General features: G+C 32.9%; 1 protein-coding gene across 3 annotated transcripts in view; it reads right to left on the reverse strand.

The window, feature by feature from the left end:
* LOC119838363 (SH2 domain-containing protein 5-like) overlaps nucleotides 1-17481 on the reverse strand; it is a 77004-nt gene extending 59523 nt beyond the window's left edge. For all 3 annotated transcript variants that reach the window (XM_038364287.1, XM_038364288.1, XM_038364286.1), the window contains exons 1-2: nucleotides 17325-17481; nucleotides 3766-3846 (exon numbers count right to left, since the gene is read on the reverse strand). In XM_038364287.1, the coding sequence (XP_038220215.1) occupies nucleotides 3766-3846; nucleotides 17325-17348 (105 nt within the window). In that variant the 5' untranslated portion in view covers nucleotides 17349-17481. The remainder of the gene's footprint in view (nucleotides 1-3765; nucleotides 3847-17324) is intronic.
* Between the last annotated feature and the right edge of the window lie 8039 nt (nucleotides 17482-25520).

The following is a 25520-nucleotide window of genomic DNA, read 5'->3' on the forward strand; positions in this document are numbered from 1 at the left end:
CAGATTCGAAATTCAAATGTAATATTTTTTTATAATTAAGTGTAACAGTATTTATGGCCAGACTAAGTATATTCGATTCCTTACTTAAGCAATATCCATTATCAATGAGAAATTAGAAATAAAAATGATTATAATATCCTCTCAGTTCTCAATGTCTTGAAATTCGAGCAAAAATGTAGTAGTCTTAATTTAAATAGATTCCATTCATTACTTCCTGGCAGTTTTTGTTTCAACAAAATATGGTATTAATTGTTGTTGAAATACGAGAAGACAATTCGATTCTCTCATAATTTAATGAAGTCCAGACATACCTACAGCTAGCAGACGGAAGTTGTAAAAAATATTAATATTTCCCAGACGGCATTATACTAGGCCGTACGCACAAAGGCTTTTGATTTGTCCGAGCTTTTGCTTTATTTACGACTGGCGAAACGAGACGACCACAGATTAAATATAAGCTAGACGGCGCAAGACGACAGATGCAATGAAACTTGAGCATTTTGTTTGTCTATGACGTCATGATGACAATGTTTTGACACGCCTCTCACGTTTCCCCATTTATTAAGTTTTTAAAACTAAATATGAACTTTAACGATATATCGTGCACTGTTATTATAAAACTGCACTTAACTAAAATTATGTAACAATAATATTATGAAGATTTAATTAAGAATGGAGCTGATATTATTCCAGCGCAAACATGTTGAGTTGGGCGACGTTATTGATAAATAAAAAATATTGCGATGAATGTCTAGAAGATTTAATTAGACTCGTTAAAAATACAGTTGAAAGAGAATAAGAAAACGTTATAGTGATCAATAAAATACAAAGCAAGGGCACAGCTAGCATAAAATGTAAGCATTGAATATAGTTAACAGGATTTTAACCACATAAATAGGCCGCGACGAATTACATGTCTGCTCTGAGTATCTATCCAGTACCAATCTATATTTGATCTGTGTCGACAACAGATTAATTCCTGGAGGCTCGCCAGGATTACAGCCGACGCTTAGAGATCATTGATGGAAACGTATTGCTACTGTTTGTTTGCCAACTATCTGTTGATTATTACTAGTCCTTTGACAAACAAAAGGCATGATCATAGTTCAAACATATTCATTGAAACGTAATAAAATTAATGATATAATTATAGCTTGTAAATAAGCAAGCTAAGCTAATCATTCTGTCTCGATTTTAACAACACCATCTCCAAACAAGGCTGCGCCAAGGGCGCCACCCCTCATCCGATGTCCCCAACCCTACACAACCGATCATCACTTTCATGCAAACAGTAATTAACTACTCGTAGCCCTATGGAATCGGTCCTTTGCCTCGAGTAATTAAAGCAAAAACGGGCCCACTATGTGCCCTAAGGAACCAGGCGGTTAATGACCTCCTAAGTAATTTTAAAACATGCTCAATAGAGTGTTGTAGTGTTCCAAAGCGCTTTGCGGCGACGATAGCGGGTGGATATTGTTGTTAACTCAAATCCACATGTAAATCATAATAATTAGAAATTAAAATTTTAAATCCTAATAGAACCTAATTTAACATGTGTTCTAAATTCAACTTCCACATAATACATATCCATAAAAAATACATATCCACTATAAAATGTGTATAATTTTTCTCTCCATATAGTCTCAAGATAAAAGTTCAAAAATCATTTGAATTACGTGTTTAATGATATAATTATAAAGATCAGATATTCCAACGTCAACTTCCGGATCTCAACTTCAAATACCAAAGCATCGTTACATTAAGTGCAATATGAAAGTTTAATCCACAGCCTACGGAAGTTCGCAGCAAGTTCTCAACAGCTTCGCAGACACAACTCCCGAGTTTCTTTCCGCTTTAGTAAGCTGTGTGAACCCAAACTCTTAATTCTTTCAAACATTAACTTAAGCTAAGTTTGTGTTTGTGAACTCGCAATTCCCCTTTTTTTATATGTTAACTTAGTTGTGATTTATATAGCCATAGATATTTAATAAATATTAATTGTAAAATTCAAGAAATATTCCAATTCGTTTCATTTTTAAGAATTAGCATTACTTCTCACAGCTATGCAAAGGCACAAACATTTCTGAAACGTTTTTTTGTGTGATAATCTCTAAGACTTTGCAGATAGTTTGTCGTGCACATAATTTTATTTTGCAAATGTTAGAGGCGCTGGTAAATAAGCAATGCAAACCGTATTTCTAACGTGTATTATGTAAAAAGCCATCTGGTTTCCCAAAAAATCACAATATAAATTAAGATTTAACAGAGGGAAATTATATCACAGCCACGCCACATATACAAAAGGTTTATGCAAAGATCCCACCCATGATTATATTCTAATTAGGCTCGGGTGTAGCCGCCACACCCGTCTGGTACAACCATTATCTACATCTATATCTATCAAGCGACGAACTTTACTTAACTCGAAATTGATGTAATGAGAAATATTGACATACTATAATAGCACATATTATAAAAAATATATTATAAATGGAACTACATTGTTTCATTATTTGTAATACAGAACTACACTTTTACAGCTTTTACACGTTAAAAATAAAGCCAAAGCAACAACAAAACATTGATGGCACTCGTCATTCCCCATCGATAAAGACAATCTTATATGTTATGTTACAACTACTATATACATTAAATAACGTTACAAGAGTTTTGAAGTGGTATGTTACTCTTCATAATTATTTTTTGTTACATAGCTTTAGTTTTAAGTTAATTAAATCATTGTCGCATGGAGCAAAAACCTGTTATGGTATATGATAATTATTACAAAGTAAAAGTTATCGCCACAAAAGTTTGCTGTTTCATGATCCAGCGCTATAAAATGTTCATTAAAAATATGATACTTCTAGGAGTATGTACACAGTTGCTAAAAATCAAGCCCTAGTTTTATCATCCATGAGACCATTTTGCATTATGAAAATCTATGGACAGCTTTAAACCTTGCGTGTCGTGTTTCACAAATTCAAACCCTAACTCAAAGCCCAACAATTTAAATTAGAATAACTTTGTATTTCAGAAGCTGTTCGAGAATTTTGGTGCTGCATTTGAGTGTAAGCTCACATACGTTAAAATAGCGTATACATTTCAATGACACAGAGAGATGTGGCCTACATGAGTTGAATGGTGGAGAAATGGGACAGGTTGTAAAGGGTTTTGGAGATGCATGCGCTTTGGGAACGGACCTCGGCCTGGCTACAAATGGCGGCGATTTGTTCGATCACCTTGTTAGCCGATTATTGATGGCACACGACTCGCATGGAGTTTGGAGTTATGTAAATCCGTGTAAATCGTAACACTTTTTGTTTGGTTTATGATTTATACATTTGTGAATTGACATTTTTGTGACTCATTTTCCTTCTTTTATATCATTACGTGCAACTGAGCTGGTGGCTCGCCTGATGGTAAGCAATAACCACAGCCCATGCACATTATAACATGAGGTAGTGCCTTTGTTTCTGCGCTGTATGCTTTTAAAGGGTAAGGGATAAGAAAACGATATAAAGAATGGATTGGGACGGGTGATGATAAGGAAATGGGCTCCCTGGCTCCCTCACACACCGTGCGAAAAATAGTATCATGCTACTATTTCACGTCGGTTTCCTTATTGTTCTTAGCTTTTAAATCTTCCCTGGAATTTTGCATCGATACCAAAATCACTAAATTAGCCCGCCATTCTGAAGTTTAAGCGAGACTAACCATCCGCAATTAAACTTTATACGTTAAAATGACGTAATATCTAAAACTAACCTTCATTAGATGCAGCCTCCGTGTGACCGTGTCGACTCGCGCCGCGTGCTCGCCGCCCGCCGCCGGGAATGAACCCAGGTACTGTAACAATAAGTATATCTTTATTTTCTTACTTTATTTCAACTTATAATTTCGCTGCAAATTATTCTCATTGTAAAGTTTTCACCAATTCAATAATATAAAAAATCCAAATAATATATATCTTCACTCTAACATTCAAGATTAAGCACAATCGGAAAATTGTAGAACAGATAAAAAAGTTAGTAAAGATAAAGTGATTGATATATATTAGGATACGCGTTCTAATATAAATCAATCGTTTTTGCGCACTCGCGACTTAATAGCAATGTACGCACTACAATGTGCGAAAGCTCGCTTAATATAAGATAGGGCCTGTTTATTGTAAGCAAGGTATCATTCCTACATGTATGTTGACACGTCATAATATAGGCGTTTCCAAATATGAATTGCGCGTTTGGACCGCCCATTCAAACGTCTTTTATCTAGAATAGATACATATGTAATGATGAAACACTATATTTGTCATAAGTTTTTACTACAGAAGTAGTAAAAACTTATGACAAATATAGTGTTTCATCTACTACAATTAATTTTTTTGTTCAAGTAACCACAATCTTTCATAACACAATTAAATTTATTAATTTTCCCATTAACATCATATAAATGTAAGCTTTAAGCAATAACTTCATCTTGATGCCTTGCCCGAGATCAAAACAACACTACGCGTCATAGAACAACACAAACTTATACATCTCCACGACTCTTTTGTTATTTTGAAGACATATATACCCTACTTAACAATGTTCCTAAATAGTAGAAGTTTTAATAGAAAGAGTTCAAAGCAAATATGGGTCATTATATCGTCTATGCTAGTCTAAAGTTCAACAGTTGGTTTATAAGATGAGTGTTCCAATCATCTCTAAATAAGCAATCGCACACGCTCCCTGGGGAACTGCCACATGGTTAATGGCTTTAGTGACCCTAATTGTTGTTACACGCGTTAAATTAAACACAACGTGGTGTAGGGGATGGAATGTGGTTTGTAAAATCGATCGGCTACAGATTTATGACAAAAACAAACGGTGGGACTCAGTCGTTCATTTTTGAATTTAAATCCTAGAAATACATTTGAAATTATCATTAGCTTTCTATCTGGTTAAGGGGCACAAGATACTGCTTTAACGAATGTAATAATTTATATCTGAACTTTAGAGAATCGAGAATAATATTCATTATTTCGATTTTATAATAAGGTAACTATGTATGTAAATATAAAGTATTTAACGTAAATAAATCTTTTAATAATCGCTTGTTTTCTAAAATGACATAATCTTCAATTAATCAAAATGTCAAGCAGCAAATATGAATTGTAAACAGAGCGTCTGCTGGCACAAGTTGCGGGTTTTGAATTTAATTAAAATCCAAGCGTGTGCTGATTTAATGAGGATATCACTCTACGGCATGACGCATGCCGCATGAGGCAAGGAACTTCATATCTGATGCCTTTGACTTCGCTTGCTGCATTTTTCGATACTATACTTCACCGCAGTCGCAGTTTGATAATAATGATTGGGAAATGAATAAATTTAGAATAGACCGTGCCAATTCTGCTTTATTTTTATAACATTTAATGGAAAAGATTCGTTTAAATCTCACGCATAAAGTACCTACATCTACCTCTATTATAATTATCAAATTTTGCTCCTTGAAAACATTTTCAAGTACGGTAAAGGCGTTTTACAATTTCTTAACATGTCGAACTGAATTCTAAATTGTATACCTTTTGTACCAAACGTGTAGACTAAAACAAAATAGTAATTGTAATGCGAGTGGAACTCTCAGGCGAGTCCTTAAACCCATAAGTAATCCAATATTCAAGGAAACAGATCCGTTAACTAAGAGGCTAGCCTATTAGCATGCAGGATTATCGACTGGACGTAAGTCGACCGCAGCCGACTCGAGTTACTCCGCGGTGTGCGTGTTAGCTTTAAATTGCGACTTTGTTTCCCGCGGACAGGAATAGTATAGCAGTAGTGGGTAGTTAATGGCTTTGTTTTAAAAAAAAACTTTTATGCTACTGTATTTATAGTTTGTTTATTTTTTTACATGCGTAAACTTTATTGAACAATGATAACAATTCCGCTATTTAATTGTATGCAATTTTGAATATTATTAGATAACATACATAATAATAAAACAATATTAAAACAATGTTTTGACATTATTTTATAAACTATCTGAAAATAATTTGTATATTATATTAGTCTCTTCGACTCTTTTTATACATATATTATATAATAAGGATATCTTGTTATAACAAGGATATAGTTTAATAATATATTTGCCACAGCGCCATCTATACTTAAAACATGCAAGCTGGAGTGAGCGCTTGCTTTAGTGACATCTAGCGGGTGGAGCAAATACTAGATCATTAAACACTGGAACTCACTTCTTAGCGGAACATTTCTACCGTTTTAATGTCTTTTAAGATATGTAGATGGCATGGCAGCAAATCTTATTTCTAAATGCCTCCATTTTTTTGCATACAGATCGAAAGAATACAAAATTATTAAAAAATACCAGTACAGTTCTTAAAACCATACTACATCTACCTACCATATTTCCTTTTTGACTTATTAACTTCTAAAATAAAATTTTATTTAGAACAATTATTTCAATATCATTAATTGCTGCAAAAAGTTTGATACAACATTATTGAGGAATCGCTTCCAATATAAGATTGACATTTATATAAATAAAAAAGTTATTTTAAATTCTTCCGTATTATAATACAAATAGGGGTTTGGAAATGCGAGGCGAGTCTTCAATCTACAGAAGTGCCACCGAATAACTTCGAAAGGGACGATCTATATCCATCCATTCAGACAATTTAATTAACCATTATTTCTATAAGATAGCTAAACTATAAAAAATGTCTGCTCCAGCATATTATATTTTTCAAAATAGGGTTGATATTCGTAGAATACAATAAATATTATCTTGTCAATTCATACTTTACTGGCTTTTGCCCGCGGCTTCTCTAGTGTTCAAAAAATTAACAAAAAAATTCGATTTCCCAGAGAGACAAACAGACAAATACGCATTAAGTATTATCATCAAAATCATCAGCCCATACATGTTCCCACTGCTGGGATACAGGCCTCCTATGAGGGTTCACGCTATAATCCACCACGCTGGCCAAGTGCGGATTGGCAGATATCAGATGTCTTGGAACTTTTGATCTCATTTTAAAAATCTCGTTCTTTCATAACTAGAGTACATATTCTTCCGCTATATTTGTATGTTACTTTATACTAATTTATTAAATGTGACTTATACTACTTTATTCATCTATATATAAGAGATTGAAAACCGCCTTTTTTACAGTCAGTTGTAAGTACAATTAGAAAATGCAAGGCGCGTTGATACAGTTCTAGTAGGATACGTTGTATTGAAACCCTTTTCTTGGAGTCGTTTAAAATTATGTAATATTATACGCAAAGCAATGCGTGTGGGTGTGTTGTTTACCGCTTTTACTATCCGTCACGTATCGGTGAAGTTGTCGGTTGCGGGCGGTCCACTGCCCTGCAAACTTGCGCCAACTTCCCCACGAGCCTCGTTAGCTCAAACTTTCGTGGTAATTCTGAATAAATATTTGCGAAACTTTTGCTTAACAATAGATTGCGGAAAGATTTCATTAACTGCGCATTTAATTACATGCTTTTAATAACTTCCCACTCGTGATAAAAGCTATGAATATCTACATAAATTAAGCTTTATAATGTGTCCTTAACATCTAACGTAATCTTACTTGTTTGTACATTCCAGCCAAATCAAACATTAGAACTAAAATCTACATATTATATGTACTTATATGTATTAGTTAAGTTTAGCTATATAATTGATGAATGACATTTTATTAATATAACGGGATCCAGTTTTCATAAATTTTTACTATGATTGAATACAAGATTATCCTAAGGCATTATGTTAAGGACTCTTTTCGGCTTGCGTTTTATTTACAATACTAAATTCATAATATAAAAGCTGACGAATGAAACTACCAATTGCTTCACCAACCAAACAAGATTTCCTGTAAAAGTTCCAACCGTGAAGTGCGCGAACACTTTCATACATATTTAAATAGTTTTTAACTGATTCCGTTCGAATCCATCATTGACAGTCGGCACTCAACTTGCCTCTTGCGATCTGAAGTTTTAATCAAAGAAGTTTGAAGTTGCACTCGATAATCCTGCACGCGATGTTAGCTGGTCCACCTACGGAATACGAGTTATATTTGTATGCTCAGTTCACTGTGTTCAATACATTTCGTTTGATTGTACGCTTCTTAAAATGTAAAAGTTCAAGCAGCCATCAGTTTAATTCAAGAGGCTGTGCAGATTGCACTCGAAAATGTTTGTTGGGCGCGAGATAAACTTCGAATCGTTAGTATCCGTTGGCAGGCAGATTAGTTTATAACTTTGATTAAGGGGATGGAATTCGTATTTTTCGTTTGCTTTCCGCTGCTCTGCTGACGAATGGATCATCGGGATCTCAACGTTGTAAGTGTATAACATCATGTAGGACAGTTGGTTGAAAAACATTGATTATAAATAGTAAATACTATTTAAAATCAATGTTTTTCAATATAAATATAGGGATAGAAAAAGAGAATTATAATTGTTATACGCTTCTATTATGACATGAATGCCTCGTCAGCCTTAAGCTAGTGCAAGAACTCTGAATTTTAAAAGTAATAATATTTCATTTCCAAAATGAAAATGACTGTGTCAATGTAAAACATAGATAAAGCCTTCAATTGAGTTTATTAGCAAAACGGAATAATAATGAATCGCAACTTAGCTTAGAAGTTTATAGTTTTCAGACGTATAAGCGATAATTAATTTAATTCCATTCAACAAATATCATAAATGATGAATGTCGAAAAAGTTGATGTGTATATCCACAAATTTTTAGTAGTTTTAATCAACATTTTAAAGAAGAATTTTTTTTTTTTTTTTTGTTACAGCCGGCAATGGAGCCGGAGGAGGTGGGGTCGCCTGATGGTAAGCGCTACCACCGCCCATGATAATTTGGAGAGAGAGAGGAGAGGGGTAAGGTCGATTGATGACCTTACGCCTCTAAAATTGATCGAGGAGGGTTTTTACTCGTATTTTATATCATCGTGCTTGAAACAGTATCAAATGATTTGATTACCTCTCTTGTTTGTTATATGCTAATATGCGACACTGTAAGAAACTTAATGCGAACATCAAATTAATTGTACTCGCTATGAAATTTTCTCAGTCAACTGGAAGCAAGTGAAGCGAACGTCTGCACACGTCAAATATCAAAGAACTAAAGCAATAGTGTCGGGTCGCTGCTAGTTAGGTATTCAAGGTGGCTCGCGAACTTTGCAAAAGAAATTGCTTTTAGTTTCCAATTGGCTACAACTTACAACTGCTATTTGAGAAAAACTTCAATTGCACCGCACCTCGTCATTATATTTTAAGTAGTTTTGAATTCTGATATGACCTTCCGTTCCTTTGATGGTTCACAGCGACGTTCGTCTATGAAACTTGGCCATCGAATAAATTGAAATATGTTTTTCAAACGGGAAGAATTGTTTGACGGTTTCTTTTTAAAAAGTACGAAAATGTATTAAATTGTAATATATGTATCTGGGGTTCGAATTTCACAGCACACTATTGAATTCTTAACAGAACAAGCCTTCAAAAAATGTTTAAATTTCATACAAATGCAATCAACATCGTTACGTGAGTTAATAATAATATAGTAAATCAGATAAATTTTCTTTTATTGTAGCTACAGTACCCATAGTGATATAATTATATTATAAACTTCTATACATTTATATTACCATGAAGATTACATTGTTTTTCTAGTTACTCAGTTGAAAAAAAAGCCATTCTATAATACTTAAAATATATTGTAACTTTCGTCGTCCTTTGACAACTCCATTAAAGCAGGGCATTTTACAATCGCCGAATCTCTTTGAACTGAAGACTCGAATGAAAATAAAAACGTTTCGTGTTAAATAAGACTAAATTAAAATTTATGTTTTAATGTCGCTGGGGATTTTCTTGCTCAGTATTTTCTCGCACCTCTTTCATTCGTTTCAAAGGCTATAAAATGTATTATATTATAATTATTTAACCTCTTTCGGCAGTTCGTTAATTTAATTGCTCACGTCATAAAAAGCGCGTTTTTCGTCAATTGTGTGGTGATTGAATCTTTGAGTATGTTATGCAATAAAAATACTTTTACTTATGGCGTATTGAGACAAAGAGACGTAAGGTTTTGCTGGTCACATCAAATAGTTATATCACAATACATCATAGAAATGTTGTTATCCCAAACACGTTTTTGATTCAGTGATGATAATTTTGCGTTTCCATAACAATTATATCCAATAATATTTCAAATAATCTCTCGCGTACTGAAAATAAATTGAATGTGTTTTATGATCGCGCCGCCAGCGCCATCTGGCTTCGACTCATTTTCATATTATTTACTCGCAAAGTTCCAGCTACTTATCACCATTATTCGTACGGCTGCTAACACTTAGCGGATCATTCTAATGCGCCGGGAGCTCGCTGGCGAAATCTCTTTAATCATGAGACACATTATACATCACAATTTGTGTAAATACGTAATTAAAGTAGTTTGGCTTTATTCTGTGTGCGTAAATTTTCTGCCTTTTATTCAAATATATGTTCCTCAAAATAATACATTGACCCCAATTGATTTCTTTAACAAATTCTATAGCATAACATATGAGCTTAATTGTTATTACTGCCAACCTATTTTGTGCTACTTGATTCTTGATTCCACAGTAGAAAACGATATTTCAAAAGCTGATTATCTACTCGCATGTTAAAATCCAGGTATAATTAGGTTTTATTCTCATAAATGCTTGTGAATAAACAATACATATTTAGCATTCGAGACTATGTCCTCTCTGGTAACTAAACGGTGCTAGCTCTCTGTCTACAATAATACAATGCTTCTTTATTACGTGATGGCATCTACAGGGAATTGATGGAATTAATTACTGAGTATTGTTTACGGAGCGGAAAAGGTTTTTACGCTTGTTAAGATAAAATGGGGCTTATAGTGGGAACGGCTTCACTCCCTTTGTACCCTAGACAATGGGAATAAATCACACGTAACAATTGCAAGTCTCGGGCCAATTGGAAGTGGAGAAGTCATCATCACAGTGTTTTAAGATGTACGTGACATATTTGGTGGTTTGAAAGAAACCGAAACTCAGCTGCGTACTTTCGGGTGTATGGTGAATATACATTTGATTAAATGATGTCTTAAATAAAATATGTAAAAGTCAATCAATCAATCATTTTACATATCAGACAAGAGGAAAAATAATGGCGCATTAGCGGCTACCTTCTGTATTAATGTACATATTTTCGGAAACAAAACTTTAAGTACATACCGATTCCTTCTTCCAAATTTTAATTTCGACGGTAATTAAAACTAATTTTGACATTTTTGATGAATTTATTTGTTTTACAGATTTTAGAATATTGTTTACTCATATTTTTGTCGAAAATCAAACCGTGGCGACTTGTGATAAAAGCCACACACGGTATATATATTTATAATTTTCTTGTTGAACTATGCTTTGTAAGTCGCCATTAAGAAATAAATATATAAAAACTCTCTTCTGTATAAACTCTGTGATTAATATTAGTACAAAGTTGGTAAAGAATACACAGTCAACTAGCAAAGTAATGGTAAAATAGTTACTCCGTCGCCTCGGTCGGTTGGTTTCCAATTCTGAGCGTATTCTGGATGATCCCAAAGCCATTTTTCAGATAGCGTACTTTAAAATCCATCGAAAGACATAAAGTCTAGCAAAAATATCTGCAGACTGTTCGGTGCACGTGCGAAGCTGCATTATCGTGATCTATTGCATTCCTAATATTGTAATATCTACGGCTTTTTGTATCTTATGACGCTTTTTATACATTCTGTGTGGACGAGTGTATATCCTGATGTAAAACAGTATTGCAGACAGCATATTTGTAAGGAATTGAATACCCAGAGTCATACACAAGCTGTTTTTTTTTAATTATGAAAGTTTTAAACTGTGGTTTTATTGTGAGACTCAGCTAATTTGTTTTATATTACTTTGACTTACACACTTGAATAGACATTTTGACGGAATCAATTGCCTCTAATCTCATAGAGTAATTTTTTATTAATCTATCATAAGTGTCATGGTAAAGTCATAACTTAACTACATATAGTTGGTAGGTAAACAAATGAATTATAAACGACTAGCGGTCCGCCCCAGCTTCGCCCGTATTACGTATATAGCCTTCCTCAATAAATAGGGTATCTAACACTGAAATAATTATTCAAATCGGACCAGTACCGGACGTAGTTCCTGAGAGTAGTACGTTCAAACAAACAAACTCTTCAGCTTTATACTAGTATAGATTTTTAATAAATACCATCGCATTACACATTGCTTTACTTCAACACACAAAATATACTCTAAAATTAGTGAAGTGAATTAAAGTTTTCAAAGTGCATAAAACCTCGTATCGTACGCCGCTGAACCGGTCCATCAAGCCGTCTATAATTACCAGCTCGTTCCTTTTATTGTGAGAGCCATTCACTCTCACCTGTAATGTGCGAAATGCTATGTGACGCCCGCAGGCGGCGGCATTGAACTTGGATTAGTCTTTGAAAAGCTATCGAAGCATTTGTACCCGTGACCTGATAAACTTACATATTATGTAAGCTTATTTAGGTTAGTTCTTGATGAAATATATTTTGTATAATCCAAACCATGTAATTTAATATAAATAAATTTGTACGTGTCTTGAAAGTGGCTGGGATTTCATATAAAGAATGTTTTTAATTACGTAAGACATATAGGGTAGAAAGAAAGAACATACATTTTTTTAATACTTAAGTCCAGAGTCTTTTCCGGACCAGTGAATAGGAATTCTATCTTAAGAGCTAAAATGTATCTGCTTTTCTTATATTAAACCATTCTATTGTCGGGGTGTTATATTTGCTAACATCCACTTTTTCCATGATATTTATTATGTTTACAGAACTTTCTTGATTTTTTTAAATTTGGTATATCGTTTAGAATCGTTACAAAACTTTTTAAAATAGATTGTTATGCATTATTCGGTGCAATTGAATATATACAATCAAATGTAACTCACTCAACAAAATCTTTATAGTAGAGCGTGTTTTGGTGTCGAAATAATCCAGTATCCATTCGTAGCGAATAGCTTTCAATAACATAAAATATGCAAATATCATATGAAGCATTTTCAAGGTATTTAACATAATATTATAATAACAATACTATTAAGAGAGGTTACGTCAAATTACGTTTGTCAAACATGCTTTATAGATTATGCAAAGTCATATTTACGATGTATTGAATTGAATATGATATTTCCATTTATATTTTATTTTATTAAAATGTTCAGTTATCATGGCTTTCTTTGAATTTATATATTGTGTTATTAATAATACTAATGGGTTTTGGCATGGTATATTTAAAAGTAAGCTTGCTTTTTTTTAAAGCAATGAGCTTAATCTATAAATCATTATAAAACACATTCGAGGTCGTGGAGATTGTAATATAATTCAAATAAAATATATAGCAGGATTAATATAAAGATAATTAAAAAAAAATAATAAAAATAAAAATAGTTTATTTCATTTCCAACTTTACAAAATATGGAGTAGTAGGGACCTCCTAGTAAGTTTAAGAAAAAACCTGTGTCAGGAGGACCCGCTCTTCCTTAACTTAAGTATTATAACTAGCTATGTGAAAATTTGAATAAACCGATTATTACTAGATATTAATAGTAAATTGTGAAGTGTACGAATGTGTGTGTATGTGTGTGTAAATGTGTGTGTGTGAGTGTGCGTGTGTCAGTTTATGTGTGTATATTAGAATTAGGGTGCGTGTATGTAAGTGAAGACATGTACGTAAATAGCAGTGTAAATCTCTTCGATGGTATGATTATATGTATGTAATGGAAATTATGTATTATGGAGGGTACTATACAGAATTTAAATAAATAATAATAATATTAAATAAATATATAAGAAAGTTATGCGTATATATTTAAGGCTTATAATATTTGCGGCTTCACAAACTACTTTAAACGCTTCATTATTTATTTATCTATAAAACGATAAACGTAATGATAATTTTACGACGCACCTAAGCTTAGAGACTCATTCAGCACACAACTTGAACTTATTTGTATAATGAGAACTAACGGAGGCTGCGAATAGACGCATTTGTATATGACTGCGTTATTACTTCTATAGCCATTTTGCTACCAAATTATTAAGGCTCGTTCAATATTATCACATGAGTATTCTACTATGTAATTGTTATTGTTATAAATGTGAAAGAAACTATCTGTATATCTCTTTTCACGCCTTAATATGTAATCACCGATTTGCATGAGATTTGGTACAGTGATAGTTTGCGACCCCAGAATGGACATATAATAGTTTTTATCACGGAAATCTAACAGAAACTATGCGGAACTCCGATTTTCTATTTTTTTGAATGAATAAAAATTCATTCAAAGAAAAAACATTCCATCATCAATAAAAATAAAGCAATATTGCTTTATTCGTATTGCTTTTTTGGGTATATCACCCTACATATTTTGTATCTACACATTCTCAAAAAAAAAAAATGCAATTCTGTATCCACATTGTGTCCATTTAAGTACTTGAATCGTAAAACAATAACCAATCCGTATAAGATAACAACGGTACAAATTAAATAAAATAACGAATGAAGTCAGTATGTCAGTACGTCGATCTGATCTTTTTGTGGGACAATTAGCCGCGGAGACCTGCGAGGAATGCTGCCCATACTGCACTGTCATCGTTACACTGTATATTATAGTATGGAGGCTATTTAGATATTTTGATTCTCTATATTGTGTGTTTACGCGGAACCGGCAAGCATTGTTCTGTTTGGACACCACTCACACATTTTTATATTTTATTCGGGAAACTGAGCTGGTGGTTCGCATGATGGTAGTGCCTTTACGAATGCGCTGCTCGCTTTTACGGGGAAAGGGATAAGGAAAGGATTGACAAATGGAAATTAGTAATGTACTGGAAAGGCAAAAATTTAAAAACACGCTTCAAAGATAGAGTAAATAAAATTGTTCCACTTGCTCTCAGACAAGACTACACGTAGAAAATTATTTAATCTTATATCCAAATTAGGATTGAAGTTAAAATCATAAAATTATGTAGTGTCACCGATAAGTATACTTAGTTTGAATTAAAGCTGTCCGTTTAAAAGTGTGCTTTATGCGTATATAAAGTGTGCTAACCAGCACTGTGAACATAACATGTGTGGTGCAAGTCTCTATTATCATTTAAGTATTAAAATGTATACATACCAATGATAATAACTTGGCGAAAAATAATGGGCCGGACACTAATTAAACAAAATTAACGTTCAATTTCATTAATTTTATTAAAACGTGCTCGTTTTTAATTATCTCTCATCTTATACGTAATTAAGTAATTACGTATATATTTATCAGTTTATTTCGGCCAGACATTTTATAAATATTGAAATGAGTAGGGTGTTTTATTGCGACTGAATTGATTTTATTTTTAGTTCCAGCACCCGGTGCATAGCTTCATATAATTACAGAGCTTTTTATTGTTTCAAGGTGATGAACATAATTGTTTGGAGCGTGTGAGAGAACGTGCGCTTCATAATTATTGTTCTTAACCATAACAACGTACCTACTTTTATTTATATTACGCTTGAGATAACAAAACTTCGTTCTGCACATTTGTGGCGAAAATTAAACAGAAATGGTCTTAGTTTATTCACTTTTTATACTTCCAGTATTCCTGTGTGCTTTGCTTTTCATCGTGTTATATCTCAGAAAATTCTTTGTAGTAAAGACAATTACCTACGGGTTTGTATTAAGTTTTGCCCTTAAGGTGGCATTTTATACTCCAAAATCTTCATTTTTTTGTATTCATGATATAAGATTACCCTTTTCTTTATTTATCTACCTATGTTTATATCAAAATAAACTGAAAATTAATGAAAGACAAACTACTTTTGCGTAATTACCTATTACGTCGGTAAAAGTACGGGTTTCTTATTGATTAAAGGGTTGTAGTTAATTATACCATAACGTTGTGTAGTATTGAGGTTAAGAGGTAAGGGGAGAGCCGTCAACAAATATATGCTGTAATATTTTCTGAATAAATTATCTTACAGGCTCTATATATATAGTAATTACAAAATAAAGCCGTGCATATAGTTTAATTACCTTCGCAAATGCCGGATAAGAATGTAATAAGTTCAACGAATTATTTTAAAATATTGTTGAGAAAGAAGCGTCAGTAATCATTTAAGGAATTTAAAAATAATTGGCCTTTTTTAAAGTCTATAAATAATGTTGTTATTTCGTTGCGGTATAAGTTTTAAAACAAACGAAAACAGATCAGTTATTTTTTTATTTTATCCTTATTGCCAAGACGTTACCGACCAGCCCAATTATGTTCTCAATAAACCAAAGTAGGTCCTGGGCTTTCGAATTCAAATCAGCGCTCTTTCACCTTATGGCGACCTTCACGGTGAAATGGAACAGCTTTCTTTGTAATAAGAGGCATTGTTAATTTTAAATGTTTCTTAAGGATTCTAGTACATTTTATAATATACGTTGTTTTTTTTACAACTCACAGTTTTTCATTGTATATAATTTAAAACTTTATACTACCATAAAGCACGTTATACTGTTTTAATAATACAAATACACAAAAAATCAAATCAAGACAAATACATTAAAATGTATCAAAAACCAAACATGTATATGTATTAAAATTCTTTCTGATGGCAGCATATATGGTGTGGTGTTGTTAAATGATGGTATTTTAACTGTTTTAGTATATTTGACTTTAGTTTAAGAAAAGTATATAAAAACAAGACGTAGTTGCAAAGACTAGGTCATGTATTTTAGGTTCACAGTCACGGGACACAAAGATTGCTGAAATTGTATGATAAAATAATTACTCCATTCTACATGTCATATAAACAGTTCTATTCTAACATGGGATTTAAGTCTGTTATGCGTCATATTAAAATAGCAGCTTAACAATAATTACATGAATACATATTGAAAGCGGCGAAATGATACCATTTGGACTCACACAAGCTAAAATTTTGGCAAAAAAATAAACAACGGCGTTTTATGCAATAAATTATATATTATTCAACATTAAGAAGATTAGACTTATTTTTAAAGACAGTTAAAATACTAATTTTACTGACATATTTGCTGAACTTGATAAAAAACTTTTGTCCTTTAAATATTTTTTTTTTTTTTACTTTACTAACAATATTCAAAACGCTTTAATATGAATTGCAAAGCTCTGTTACAGCTTGTACAGTTAAAAAAAAATAAACACAAGACATGACTAAGAAATATGTTTTTATAAAATGACCGTGATACCTTGGCATGGCGTACTGCCAACATGTTGCGATGTTGGCCACATCCCCCACGGGAGCACTATCACATAACACACATTAGCGAAACAAACAAACGGACAGACGGACGGACGGACGGACGAAGAGCGCGACCGGCGGCGCGGGCCGTCGCTGTGCGGGTGCGCAGTCCGCAGAGCTGGCTTGACTGGTCTTGCTAGGGTTGGCAACCATTCAAAGATATGCGTCAAATAAATTATGTGTCTTTTGACTTCGCTAAATATATATAAAATGTTGGAATTTCAAAATTATTATGGATAATCAAATTTACTATTAGACAAATATTTATAGTAATCTAAATATTTAATTATTTCTAGGACTGCGCACTCAATTTAGCCAGATACATCACGATCGAACCAAATATGTTGATTTGTCTCCTGTTCCCCACACTTTATCATCAGTTTATAATTAAAAGTTATTCTACATGTTATTGCAGTATAATTTATTGATAATGATTCATTTACCAATAATTTTAACATACTAATTAAATTGACAAATAACATATAAATTAGGTACAGCAATTAAAAACAAAAACATCAAAATTCCTATTGCATTAAATTTTATGGTACTTGTTATAATACACAGACAAGCATTACAGCAAATCCGAGTATTACAAACTTTTGGCTGACCCATAAACTAGATGTAACAATGTCAGAAGGCAGTTACATCCAGTCATTGTAATAACAAACTTTATTTGGCTGACAAACTTTGGGCGAGAGCTTCAAGTTATCGCTACAAACAAAATGGCGTATTACCACGGTTTATCTAATGTCCTATCATCTTACATAATAAATGAAAATTTGTTACGGTGTTTGTAACCCAACTTTGTAACGCTGGCGAGATAGAACTTTGCAGTGAAACGTTTTGTGGAAAATAAAATTCGTATGTGAGTGGTACAAAGTAAAATCTAGTATGGAAGTAAGGTTTTGAAATGATATTCTGGCAAACATAAACAATGCAATAATCTACAAAATAATATTAGGAGGAACTCCTTCTTCTTTATAGACGCTAAGTGTAGTTCTAATCTACATTTAACACCTGAAAACGGTTGAAAATGGTCAGAAGAAAATTCAGAACTGAATTTAAATTTGTAAGGCGGAATTGCCTCATACGAGATATCACTTCGACGAACCAATCTGCATCTTAAATTGTATTGAGCTAGCCTTTGTCGAAATCTTGATGAAAGGCTCTATTCTAATGGTCAATAACTTTCAATAATTGGCTTTGTGTTTGGAATGGTATGAAGCAATACCGTTTTTCGAGAACATTATTACAATGTTTAAATTATATTGATCAAACTAATAATTTTTTTTACACACATGACAGAAACCCTTTTATTGAATTTTTTGTATCAAAGAATTGGTGGCTTCGTTCTTTAATGTTGAACTTGATTTTTGGTAAACATAACAAACTATTAACGTTTTAGAAAATCGAGTTTCAGCATAACACCTATTTTATTTATTGTGAAAAGAAAACAATTTTATAGTTTGCAGTTCACAAATAAATTATTATTAATAATTGATGTAATTAAAATGTTCAGTAAATCGTAGAAAAATCCTCAAGAAGTCCCTTAGTTTCAATTTATATTTTTAAAAATCACGTATGTATGTAATAATGTATGTACGAATGTATCATAAACTAAAACAATTAAAAAGTTATTGTATCATTTTATGAGTTATTATATGTTATTGATTAGATATTTGTATTATTTAGCAACCCTAGGCCGCGATGCTCGGCCGCCGCGCAGAGACCGGTCGGACCGAATTGTGATGTCACATCGGATCCTGCCTACAATTAAATGGGGTGAGTGACCTTTGCCAATATCGCCTCGCATAAACAAAATGTGTTTCTTATATTTTAGAAATTGAGTACATTACACATGAAACTATCGAAAAGTCATCAATCAACATGCGCTATAATGTTTTGCGTTTGATTTTTTAGTATTCTCTGTATGTACCCCTTCTATATCTTTTTGTTCATATTGCATTATTTTAAGCTCAGTTAGCTGTGATTATACATTTATAACTTTCGAAAAGTTCCCAGCTATTAAATTGCTGATCTCCAAATATTGAAGTATACAAAATAGCACTCGAACAATAAGATAATTTTCATAACTCCGTAGATGTAAAACATTAGTAAGACGTCGAGACTTGCTGCTTACGCGGTGTCGCTCATTTTATTCCCGTCTCGCTTCATTTGCGGAGACTGAGAATGGTTGGTCTAATGTCTTATTCCCTTATTCGTTGAGATTGTTCCTTGCATTTATGTGTTGACAACATAATGCGTTAGAGCGTTGTAAAACCTGCATGGATTCGCTATTAGTAAACAAATTGGGGATAAAATAATGATTGAGGTAAACGAAATGTAAATTAAAATTTACATCAATTCTACCTTAGTATGTATTTGCTTTAAACAAATAGAACGTAATTAAAATATCGCTTCTAAGAGAAATTTAGTTGAACTCATTTTGTTTTGAGTCAATACCCAAAATGGTTAAAAGACATGCCATATAATGTAACGTGTACGAAGTTTTCATTCTATGAAATTTGTCCAATTATTATCGTACACTATACTTATAAATAACATTAAAGAATTTGGGGCATGATGTATTCGATCATGAGATTATGACAAATATTAAAATACCTCGAAAATTAAGCGCGATGGCTGCAGACGATATGCAGTATATTACAGGCCGGGATAAACTTTCACGTGTTCTTTATAACAAGGAGGTAACATAGCAGAGGCGGATTTATTGCCTCGCGTTTAAAGAGTTCCAAATAATTATGGGCTAGCCCTTATAAAGTTAGCAAATAGCTCGTCACGCTTATATTATAAATATTGTCTGTGACTATCACATTAATTACCACTGTCTCAAATTTATGAAGATACGAAAATTTATTTAAAAATACCCTAAAAGAAGTAAAATTTTTATTCACTCTGATTGCCTAGTCCCTATTCAATTTTATGTGAAATATTTATAGCAAGTGAAAATTAATAAAAAATGTACTAGGCGGCCTTATGTTTTCGATAACTTTACTGCACCTTTCTCTAATCCATAGAATACAGTACGTCCCTGCCCCCGAGTGATGGTTGATTTATGTAATACTGTCACTTGTAACAACGCTTCTCAATTAAATTGACGTTCATATATTTTGTATGGTTTTTAAAGTAGAGGCATGACATGCGACAAGTTTAATGCAAAGTTATTTATGTAACACGCCTATAAGGCTCTTATTTGCAATGCTTTGCTATTTTGTTCGGGCTTGTATTTGCGAAATGCAGACTGGTTTTATACAATACTTTTTATATCCTATCCTTAATTGAAAGACTACAAAATTTTTTATAATTTATGTTATAAAAGTTATGAACAAATAAGTATGGTCAATACCTATAAAAAAAACTAGTAGAATATTTTATTGTATTATAAACTGCGGTATTGCAATGCTTATTATATTTAGAGAAAATAATTACAAGTGACGCGGCATCTCCGACCACTAATATACATAACTGAGGCAAGTCAGCATTTGCGTTCGGAGCACACTGCTAGCTGCCGTCAGCCGCCGTCAGCCGCCGTCAGCCGCCGTCAGCCGCCGTCAGCCGCCGTCAGCCGCCGTCAGCTGCTAGCGTCTGATATGTGCATGGTAATGTAAGCTTACTGCTGTCCTTGGCGTTGAGGTCTGATAGCTAATTTAATAGGAAAGGAATAATATGACGAAATAAGATTGTATCGTGAATTTTGAAAGCCAGAGTTAGTTGTAGAAATTAAAAAGCAACTAAAATACTTTTTTAAAGATTTGTAATGGTTAAAAAAGAAATTTATATCTTTATGAATAAACAACGTGCGCTCAGCTTAGAACAGATAATTTTTTTTTTGTTTAACAATAATCTTTGATAAATTAAAAGTATAAATAACTAAAATCGTTATTAGTTATATTCAAACATTAAAACTTATATTTTATAATACATCTATTTCAAAGGGTCATTAACCATTTCATTATTAACCTCAATAGAAAATTTTCGTACGTTAGTGCATTCGAGTGATCCTTATCAGATTTAGGTCCGTCTTGTGTTTATTTCATACAATTATATATGAATTTATGTGGAGTTAAATAAGCCAGATCAGTTTAACCACTTCAAAGAACTTCTAACCCAAATCCCACATGTGAAATCATTTTTATTCATTTCATATTCCCCAGGTAACTAAGTAAGTTTAGCTGCCACATCTCTTCCAAAGTACATAATATAAGAGCAGGTTATTATGGAATTTAATTAAAGTTGAAAAGTGAAACTCAAATATGTGAGAATGCTTCCAGCGAAATGAAAGCATACTTTACATAATTTATCTGTGATTTATATGAATGAAAAATAGCATGAATGATGAGCAGTGAGCACTCCATTATGCAACCTATATATTTATGAATTCTATCCCACTTATAGTATAAATCTGAAAGATTGTATGAATTTCGATTTTTCAGAGGTTATTGCTCTTTTTTTAGAAATGCTATGGCGCATCTTATTTCGATTTAAGTTTGTATATAATATAATGCGGTCCAAAATAATAAAATATGACAATTTATAATTTTATGTAGTTATCGTTCGAGTGAAGCCGTGCTTTATTAAACCAATTTATTAAATATATACTTTTTTATGCTATAGGTAGGCATTTGAGCTGGTGGTTCACCTGATGGTAAGTGATCACCACCGGCCATGAACATTCGCAGAGGTAGTGCCTCTGCGTATACGCTGCCCGCTTTTAGGGGTTATCGATAAGCAAAGATTTGACGACTGAACGGAAGCAATGGACTGGGAAGGGCGAGGAAAAGGAAATGTGTGGTACTTCCCCGGTGCGAGCTGGCCCAATTCGTGCCGAAGCATGCTCGAATCCCACATTAATTGAAAAAAGGTTCTAAAAAACCCAAAGTATATTTATATTCCTCACAATCCAGATGTGTACAGCGAACAATTAACTCTACGGCGTCACCCTGTATATTTAACTATATTATAGTGAAGGTGGTCTTTAATATAAGAGTACTAGACTAGGCACATCCAATGTACCAACGGTGTCATCGGGAGAATATATTTTTTACTACATTACTACCTACATTTCTATTGAGTCCTTATTATATTTTTTATACAGTATAGCTGGTTTATTATAGTTCTGAATTTAGTGTCTCAGTTTCCATGATTAAATGTAGCCTATAAGTTGCCCAAACTTAGTAACTTTATAATAAAAGGATTGGCTTGAACAATTAGACGTCTTTAATGAGACATTTTTAAACTTATTTGATAATAATAAAATAAAATATATTTGGTCTAGCATACCCGGCCACGCGTTGCTGTGGCTGAGTAATAATTAAAACTATTAAGATTACAAATTATTCGGATGATTAATCGAAATAAAAACTATCCTATATCTTAAGTTGGACCAAATCACACATATAATGCCAAATTTCATCAAAATCGGTTGAGTTGGTGAAGAGTTCATTGGGAACATCATGACACTGGATTTTAATATATTAAGATAGACACGGACTTAAGTAAATAAAGCCACGGGTAAAAGCGAGTATGTATTCATTTCCGTGATAATTCCTCAGCAATGACTGAGCCGAGACTGTGTTGGGCGGAAAACCTAAGCGGCTTAAAAGTAAGAGCATTTCAATAAGAGAGAATCGTTTAATTTCCCGCGGGAATGAAACAGCCTCCAATAATCATTATTTGTGTCCTGGTGCAATAAAAATAACAATGTACTTTACTCTACAACTTGTGTAGTGGGATCGTTTCTACACTTAGTTTTATATGAAACTAGCTGCGCCTCGCGGTTTCACCCGCGTCAGTCCGTATCCCGTAGGAATATCGGGATAAAAAGTTGTTATCCTTACAATTTTTCGCATTTATAATATAAGTAGGATAGGATAGGATATGATTGACGATGGACTGTAGAACCTAGAGCGAACTATGCTGTTGTCTCAATTACTGTTTGAAATATTATTATACTAAATGATTTACAACAAACAATAACATAAATATTAATTTCTACGTAAATTCTTGCTTTAGTATAAATAACTGAAGTTTTACTTTAATATCAAGTATAAGCCTAGATATATTAATATGATGTTGAAGAGTTTGTTATGTGTTTGAACGCGATGTTTGAAGATCTCAGGAACTACTGGACCGTGTGTAAATGTTTCGTCATTAAATACATTCGTGATCGTGCTATGCTATGCTACAGGCTAAATAATAATTGCGGTTTAGTTTTTTTGTTAAAAATAACTAATTACATAAACCACTATTACCACCCCCTACTAAATAGTGTTTCACAATCAAAATTATTTTTAACAGACATGAACATTTAGGCTTTATTGAAAGATCTCAAATACCTGAAATTGCATATGAGATGGAAATATAATTAAGCAAGAGAGTGCGAACTCGTGTAGGTTTCCGAACAGTGTAACAAACTGTGATTAGATTATTGTGTTCGGTGTGTTTTCACACGTAAAGTGTACGGTGTGCAGCCGAGATACAGTGCGGATATACTGAGCTAGATGGAGCGATAGAAAATAAATAGTGATATAATCAGACGTGCCATGTTCATCATAGCTGCGAGTATTATACTTTCGCTTCAAAATATTTATGCATAAAAAATCGTTCCCTCTTCGAACGATAGAGAGTTGGTTTCAGGAATGATAGATATACCAAATAACTATAACTATTTCAAATAGTAATTCATTATTTGATGTATCGTATCATTTACAATTTCAAATATTTAAAAAAAATGTTAAAAGCATTTTTACGTTTTAAAAAAGTGCCTATTTTATGCTTATAATGTTCATAATTAAATTTGACTTGAAGAAGGAAAGAACTAAATATTTTGCAGTATTGTTGAAGCTGATATCGGCCTTAATATTGTTCCTAATTACGACACAGACAGTTATTGTATAATAGCATTATCCAGAACCATATATCTGTGAGATCCACCAACATTCCGCTATGCCCCGTGTATGTAATTCAATTTAAGATTTAACTGCAGTTCCCGAATCTCTTGCATATGTTTAAACTTGGTTATTTTGAACTTCTAATTTTCTGCATCTAAGCATGTGTAATCTCGCTGACCCTATCGTATTAATAACGTGGTCTGAATATGAGAATGAATTAATACGTAATTTTATATGGAAAATATATTACATAAAACAAAACAATTGCAAATAAGATATTTCTATTATGCCTCAAATTATAATTAAAAGAAACATGTATATATTATAAAGCATTTCAATGCTATGAAATCTAAAAATTAAACATGTATTTAAATGGTATTGCACACGTTATACCACATTTACCTATCAAAACGACGGAGCTGATTTTAGTGTAGATAAGTGATCTTAGCAAAAGAGCTTTTAAACACAACTCAGCAACGCTTCATTGAGATGAATTAATATGTGAAACGGCTGTAACGACGAGCAAGTGAAGCCGCGGGCAAATAGCTAGTGTATACGTAAGTATCGTATGACAGAGCAGTAAATCAGTGGTAAGCCGGTGTCAGCATCGGGGCCACGTGTGCAGTTACACTATTGTGCTCTGTGATCCGCTCGCTTTGCCCTCCTCTATGAATTGTCATATATTATAACAGGGTTTAGTTTGTTTCAGCTGCAATGGCCACTGTAATCAGGGACTTAACATATTAAAATATGTTCTGAAACAATAGAAATTCTTTGTTATCACTTTCATATTATTTACTTAGCTAATGCAGAGAAATACAATTGAAGAATACCGTATTAAAATAAAACCAATATTACGATTAACCCTTTGGAGTTTTCTATTACAAATACACATTTCTATTATACAATATCACGAAAAACTAGACAACATAAATGAATAGTTCTCGCTACGATAGTATCACATCATACTAGAATCACGTCCAAGGAAAGAAACACTGTATTGAAGATTGGAGCTTTGCGATTGGGTCTCAATATTTAATGAGTCACAGATGTCAGCGAGATCAAACTAGCATTCATTTTAGCTTTTTATGAAGAACTGCTGTAGAAATGTACATTTATATGAGACTTGTGCTTATTATTGAATGCATATATTAAATTTTATCATGGGATCATGGAGAAGAGAAGATTCACAGCGATGCAAAAAGAAGGTTATGTCACTTGCTAGCCGAGAC

The sequence above is a fragment of the Zerene cesonia genome, unplaced genomic scaffold (genome assembly GCF_012273895.1).
Source record: "Zerene cesonia ecotype Mississippi unplaced genomic scaffold, Zerene_cesonia_1.1 Zces_u002, whole genome shotgun sequence".
In the NCBI taxonomy this organism is placed as follows: Eukaryota; Metazoa; Arthropoda; class Insecta; order Lepidoptera; family Pieridae; genus Zerene; species Zerene cesonia.